General features: G+C 37.8%; 1 protein-coding gene across 1 annotated transcript; it reads right to left on the bottom strand.

Moving 5' to 3' along the window:
* Positions 1-5,034: 5,034 nt before the first annotated feature.
* Positions 5,035-5,804, bottom strand: LOC113628135 (calmodulin-alpha-like). The gene has a single exon (XM_027121464.1). The coding sequence runs from the start codon at positions 5,754-5,756 to the stop codon at positions 5,307-5,309; it is 450 nt and encodes a 149-aa protein (XP_026977265.1). The 5' UTR covers positions 5,757-5,804; the 3' UTR covers positions 5,035-5,306.
* Between the last annotated feature and the right edge of the window lie 2,069 nt (positions 5,805-7,873).

Below are 7,873 nucleotides of genomic sequence, written 5' to 3'. Positions count from 1 at the left end.
TCTCCTAAACTCTTCCTTTAAAGTACTTGCTGTAATTTTCTCCAAACAATTATTACCCTGAGTATTTGTGTAAAATATTTCTTCCTCCACCAAGCTCTCTGAAACCACATGTGCATTTTTCATCACTGATTCCTCTAACTATCATGTGGCACTCAAGTTTGGCTGAAAATTAAAATGGAGATTTAAAAAACGCTGATGCCTACGCCATGTCTCAAATCAATTAAATCAGAAACCCTGGGAGCTGGCCTGGCTAGCATTTTTTTTAAAGCTCCTTAATATTTTATTTTTAAAACTCTCAGAGTGACTCAAATGGAATTCAAGCTTAAGAACATGTGAATTCACACAATGTTTGGCATAAAATAGATGCTCAAGACACACTTGTTCTACTAAAGGAAGACTAGATTAGGAATATGAGATAACCAGAGACAAGGGGCTCACAGGGAAGCAAAGCAAGTAACCAAATTTAAATGCAACAGAAAATTTTTGAAGAACCATCTATGCATAAGGTTAAGCTTTGGTCTAAAGGGTGGAGATAAAAATAAAAATTAAGCATTACCCCTATCCTCTAAGAAGACACAGCTAAGTGTAGTTATACTCTAGTTATACTCGAATATAACAAATTTGTTACAAAGGAAAGAGTCACCTCCCAAGAGAAAAAAGAAATCTTCTGTTGGATTGGGAAGCAGGAAAATTACAGAGGTATGAGAATTGGGACCACCTGCATCCACACAGCTTAACTCACATGACTGTGAACTGAGGACACCTCTGTCAACAGAGTTAATCATTTGTTCCTGGAACATTGCCCAGAAATGTTCAGATTGTAAAACAACAGATATCTTCCCTGTTTGCATTAGTAAATTCCTACAAACCTATATACCTGAACAGTTTGCTCACCTTGGCAAAAATGTCTCCTACTTTAGATTCCTCATGTGGGCAAACAGCTCATTTGTCAAACTCACTTCAAGACTCTCATCATGCTATGATCACCACTGATAAACTATTATATTATGAACTTTGCCCTATCCTAATTAGTTTCCCACCTTGAAATACCTGCCTTAAGCTAAGTGAGCCAAGAGATCAAAACCCTCTAAATCCTCTGCTGACCTCCCCATTTTGAAGCCCTACTAAGATTTTTTCAGTGAATCCTAAGAACAAGAAATCCTTTCGAAAAATCCTTTAACATAGATCAGATTTCAAAATCTGTATCCTTGGTGGAAACCAGCTTTGTTAATAATAAAACTGTTTCTCTGTATGTCTGCAACACACACAAATAAGAGGATGATTATGATCAGGGTTCGTATTTCACTTCCAAGCCAGGGCTTTAGTGCATGTATATAAAAATTCAACAAGATGGGTATCATGACATGTGAAAGGTGACTAACTGAAACCAAGAGAAGAGATGTCATCCCCAATTCAAAGAGCCTTCTGCCCTACAGAAAGTAGAGTGGTCCACTTTAGAGAGTGTCTCAAAGCACACCTAACCTTTCTACTTGAGAATGCTTAGGCCATACAGAATGCTACTGTATTTTTTTTAAAAGCACTTTTTTGGTAAAAATTGCTTAAATAAAAAAAATCATAACAACAAAAATACAAAAAAGTAGAAAAAACAAAATCCCTCTACTTAAAAAAATTACTCATATTGTTTACATCATTTCAGATCTTGCTTATGCAAATAAGGAAATAAATCTATTTACATATTGCATGTATTTACGGATAGATGGGGGGTGAATGAATGCATGGGTGGTGGATAGATAAGGAGAGAGAGATAAAGAGATGGTTAGATTGATAAAAATGGGGTCATTCCACAATGACTTTGAAAGTTTCTGAGTAAATTTTGTTTTGCTTGATTTTGATGAAGATATTGAAGAGAGGATCAAGTAGTTACTGAATCATAAGCACTCTTCACTGTAAGAAACAAACTTTCTTAAAGTATCCCTCTAACAAAAATGTGATTTAAAACAGCAAGAAGTCATCTCCTTATTTTTACTAATGCTACATGATTTATTATTGGAAGATATATCTATCTTCATAACGTAACTGATGAAATACCTTACAATAAAGTTCTATTATATCTGAAAGTGTAGGCTTCTCAACAGGCTCTTTGAATTATGAATTGAGTGAGCATCATGAATAATTTCAAACAAAATAGATTCATTTCTTTCTCCACACTGGGGATCAAGAAATGTGTGTTAAAACAGGTGAAACTTTGGGATCCTAAAACTAGAAAGTATGTTTTAGAGTTGCTTAACACAAGAAATTCAGTATGTGGACATTATGTGGAACATTCATAGACAAATTCCCTCTTGCTACACTGGTATTTTGCAAATAAACTGGCAAATGTCAGCAACTTGTATGTTAGAAATGTCTTCTTTTTTTTAGAATAACAAATAGTTTGCTTATGAACTTACATTCCCCCCATTCTGTGAAAACTTGGTATATTTAGTTTAAATATGAGTTAGAGTTTGAAAAGTATCTTAAAAATCTAGGCAAAGCTTATATTTTCTGATCTTAGAAGCTAAAGATGTGAAAACACTGCCACATATATGAATGTAAGTAGAAGATGTCATGAGATTTCCCTCTGGAAGGATGGTTCTATTTTGCCCCCACTGGCAACTTGTATAAAGACACTGACAAAATAATCTCTATCCTCTACCCCACCCCTCCCCTGCCTCCTGAAAAGTCCAGAGTCCAATGCTAGCTGTGGTAAGATTGGAGAGGACTAAAGAGTACACTGGGCTGGGGAGAGACGGAAGAGGAACTGGCATTCACTACAGAGCTAGGATGTACCAAGGTTTGATTCTTTACCTTCACAGTCTCCCAAAATCTTCACCACAGTACTGTGGATTTCTCCAAAATGCAGACAGGAAAGAGAGCTATAGAAAAATTAATGACCTTCACAGAGGCAAAAGGCAAGTTGTTCATGGACCTGAATGAGCACTCAAGTCTTTCGATTCCTAATCCAGTTCACTTCTTACTATTCTGCTCTGACTCTATAATAGGAAACAATACTCATAAAATGTCCATGGCTACCTATCATAATAAAAAATTAAGAAAATAACCGACTAAATGTATTTTATCCCAGTTAATCATTTATGGAATCACAATCTGATTTCTGGCCTGGCTGATTATAAAGCTCATTCTACATTACTTATGTATCCTTCCTTTTAGATTGTAAATATATAAGCCCCATTAAACTAAGGAATGTATTCCTGTGTTCATTGTTGAAACTCTTGTGTCTGGCACTATGCTTGTCATGGAATTATTATTTTCCAGGCAAATGCATATTAAATAAATATAAACCATTGAGGACATGGCGTCATTGGGTCCCAACTGGAAATGGTTTAATGTGGTTGATGTAATGTTGCATGAAGTAATTTTTACCTCACTTGATTGACCTGTCTCTCTCTCTCCCCCTCTCTCCCTCTGTGCCTCTCTCTCTTTCTTTCTCTCCCACTGCTTACCTGACCACAGGCCCAAACTGGTTCATAATCTAGAGGGAAGCAGTGATGCTTAGGCTCCCCTGAAATCCCAACCTAAGTGAAACAACAAATAACAGGAAGAGGGTGCCCCATTTTCAAAATAGGACTTTCATTACTTGTAGAGCTGGATTTAACAATGTACCTTGGAGTATGGACAAAATTGGGCTTGTTACTTTTTCTTTACCCTCAAATCCAGAATCCTGGGATTCCTTTCTGGAAGTAGATCTGAGGGCCTGGAAGACTCTGAGCTGCCTCTGTTAGCAGGAGAGGACATGAGGCTGAATCAAGTCTACCCTTAGGTACTTGGGTACCACGGAGAGGGGGCGGAAGGAAGAAGAGAGTGAGGACCTCAACTTTCGCTTTAGACAGACCACTGAATCATTCTCACTGGTATTACTCATTCCTCTTCCAATAGTAAAAAATAGTAAAAAGGAGCAGAAGACACAAGGGGATCAGAGGCCTTCTCGCCAACGGGAAAGAGTAAAAATCCTGTCCCTTCCATGAGTGTGTGCAGAGGGAGGTACTAAGCTAACCACTGTCCATAATGATATGAGATGAGAAACACTGGAAATGAACGAATGGGGAAAGAGAAGAGCAGAGAAAGCATGTGGCTTATTTTGAGTCCCTTTTAAAGCTGGGTGATCTACATATGTTTCCCAGCTGTATCGTTCAGCTATTTTTTGCCTCTTTTGTCATGTGAGCTAACAGCAAGACAGCATGTCAGAGCTCAGAGCAATCCCAGCACCACTGGTTGGGAAATTTAACTAGGTGTCCTCAAACCCTGCTGTTAACTAAGATTTCTGTGATGCAGTAGGCTTGAAAGCCAAATAAAGCAACCCCTTTAATTTACACTAAGTAGGGTGAACAGATTTTCAAGTGCAGCAATTTGAGCCTGTGGGCAGGCAGGTACCACGAGAGAATGACAGAGATAAAACAACAGCAGCTGGAAAAGGCAGCCTAGAAAATGTCTCCCAAAATAGCATAAACCCTTGGAAACAACAGTCTCAGGGGAGTCTAAACCTAAGATAGGATTCAAGGTGAATCAGAAGTGGGTATTCAAATAACCATCCATTTAGAAGATTAGCATAGAATGAGTTGACAAGAGAAAAAATTTATGGATTAAATAGGCATTATTTAGAAGATATTCCCATAATGAGTTATCTACTTTATTATTCAATTATATTTATGTTCTGCTACTTTATTTATTTTTTAATTGTAATTTTTTTATTGGAAAACAAATATACAACTTGGAATGGATTTGAGGCAAATTGTGCCATAAGCAGATTTTCTTTAAGTGGCTAAAACAAAGTTTAAAAAGCAAGTAACAATAAAAGAAAATATTTCTGGTACAGGACCAGCAGTACAAAAAAATAGTGTACGAGTACCTGGATAAAACACCCATTTTGCAACAGTGCAACTTTTAAGTACATATTGTTGACTGCCCATAGTCCACGCAGAGTTACAACTCCACACTTCAACAACAACATGCTGACAGTTCCTAAAGAAAACTACTTAAAGAAAAAGGCATCACCCAGATGTTCCCTCATTTGACCAACTTCATCTAAGTTTAGATGTGCAGAAGGGCTTATTAGATATATCCAGAGTTAGCCACATGCAACATGTTACTTGATCAATTTTTCTAAAATAAGGTTTCAGGACAATGACAGTAAGATAAGGGAAGAAAACATGGAGGAATGAAGTCCTAATTACCATACATGCATATTTTTTTTGAAAATAGGAGGAATCCTTTTATAGATAAGTTATAAACAAAGAAAAGGCAAATAAACAATTTTGTACAAGAAATATAACACATTCTGTACAATGTCTTCACTTTGCTGGCATCATTTGTACAAACTCTTCATAGTTTACTTGACCATCACCATCAATATCTGCTTCCCTGATCATTTCATCAACCTCTTCGTCTGTTAACTTCTCTCCAAGGTTTGTCATCACATGGCGGAGCTCTGCTGCACTAATATAGCCATTACCATCCTTATCAAACACAAGGAATGCTTCTCTAATTTCTTCTTCACTGTCTGTGTCTTTCATCTTTCTTGCCATGATTGTCAGAAATTCCGGGAAGTCAATTGTGCCATTACCATCAGCATCCACCTCATTAATCATGTCCTGTAACTCTGCTTCTGTGGGATTCTGCCCAAGAGACCTCATTACAGTTCCCAACTCCTCTGTTGTTACAGTTCCATCACCATCCTTGTCAAATAGTGAAAAAGCTTCTTTGAATTCTGCCATCTGCTCTTCAGTCAGCTGGTCAGCCATGCTGCAAGCGCTACCAGTCTCCGGGACTCGACTACACAACCACTCAGCTCGCTCACTCCACTCGGACTAATTCTGTTCTGCTACTTTAATCGACTTATTTTATGCCTAACAGAAACTCAATACATGGTTGATGAGTAAATCTCCAATCAGAATTCATCCCTCCTTTACCTCTATGCCTAAGGAACAGAGTCTGAATCTGTTGCAACAATACTCCCTGTGTGGAAGTCTGGAAAGAAAGTAGAAAGATTTTTGACAAGTACAGTGATTGAAGAAAGAAACAGATTTGAGAGATTCCAGAGGAAGAAGCAAGGACCACGATGACGAGGGAGAGGTGAAATTTTGGGTGGGTGCAATGAGGAAGGAGGAAACCTCCAGAATGATGGCCAGGTTTGGCGTGAATAAATGGCTAAACTATCAGTTCTCCCAAAAGAGGGTTACCTGATTTATAATGTTTGACACATCCCTTATCACACAAAAGTGCTCGATTGCTTGAATTGTTTTGAATAGTGTGTTTTCATTAGTGCCAATAATAAAAACATAATTAAAAGCATGTTTGTAGTGAGAGGCAATAAGTTCATTTTTGCACATGACAAATTTAAAGTTCTTATGGGACCACTAAGCAAAGAGGTCCCATTGCTTGTTGGATATGTACGAATGGAGCAGATGGGAAATAGGGTCTAGATTTGTAGATATGGTGTTGATGAGATTATTGAAAGCAACACAGTATAAAGAGAATATGTAACCTGAGAAAAGAAGAAGTCAGACATTGGAATATCAACATTTAGTGAAGTGATAGGTAACTATGATGAGAGAGGGGTGGAATAGCCAAAGATGTAGGAGAAAGTCCAGGGCAAACTGGTTTCACAGAATTCAAGGTGGAAAAAAAATCATGTGGAAGAGAGTACTCAACTGTGCATTTCACTGGATATAAATTTTATATCAATTAAAAAAAAGACCACTTACCCTCAGACATCCTCTACTAATTTGTTTTGGCCTAGATTGTTTTGCTTCTAGAGATTCACTGCCTCTACTGGTGTGTTGAAACAGCAGCCTCCAGTGGTTATGGTTGTGGAGAACTAGGATTTATGGACTAGGTATGTTTTTTTCACATAGTACATGCTCAACAAAGTGAGTTGAACTAAATTAATTGTTCTTCAGTCACAAAGAAACAAATGCTTTCCGTGACGCTCTCTTAGGGCAAAGAACATTGGCTTAAAGTGAAGATCCTGGGACTATGCTGGTAAAACAGTCAAGACTGTTTGCTTGAAATACTGAGCCACGGTCCAATCGTTGTTTGCTGGCTGCTGTGGCAATCTGAAGCTCACAAGATCAGCATCTTTGCTCTCCCTTCCCCTCAATTTTTGGTTGTTATGGTAGGGACAGCAAGCCAATAGTTATGCTTAGCTCTGAGTATATGATCAATTATTTCTTTCTTCATAGTATGCTTTCTTAAAAAGCCAAAAAGTGCATTTTTACCCTAACAAGCCTTTTAAAAGTTGCTCATAGTGTGCCACTGACAACAATAGTTCTAAATTTCAATTTCTACTCCACCTCTCAGACTTGCTTTATCTTTTTTAGATCTTCTTTTCTTCTCACCCGACGAGAACGTTTTCCCAGACCTCAAGAATCTTGAGAAATCCACTGAGTCCACAACACCAGACACTGGGGTCTTGCAGAGGCACACAGTTACTAAACAGTTGCTGACCCTTCCTTATAGCTCTCTATCACTTTCTTGTTTCCACTCGTCCGACTTCGGAGCTCTCCTGAAAGCCCATCTCCCTTAAGCTACATTAAGCCCCTCTCAATTCCACCCAACATTTTTCAATGGCTCCCTGCTTCCTTAATCTCTACTTCCCATCTATTCCCCTGGTAAAAGTTAGCTTCTCTAAATTCTTCACTTATGTTTTGCATTGACATGCCTTATGTCCAGTCATTTCAGTGAAAAGAAATATCCTAAAAGGGAAGGATTCACCAAGAAGAATGAGGACCATTGATGGATTATACTTTTGCGTGTGTCTTTGAAATTCCAAATTCATCTTCAGCACGTGGTTATATCACATGATGAAGTGAAATATCAATATGTTTAAAAATACAATTTGTATTTGTGATGAAATCTA

This window comes from Aethalodelphis obliquidens, unplaced genomic scaffold, assembly GCF_003676395.1.
Source record: "Aethalodelphis obliquidens isolate GAN/ISIS:26980383/991018 unplaced genomic scaffold, ASM367639v1 scaffold22, whole genome shotgun sequence".
In the NCBI taxonomy this organism is placed as follows: Eukaryota; Metazoa; Chordata; class Mammalia; order Artiodactyla; family Delphinidae; genus Aethalodelphis; species Aethalodelphis obliquidens.
Note: the sequence above shows the minus strand (reverse complement) of the source record. Positions and strands in the feature narration are given on the sequence as shown.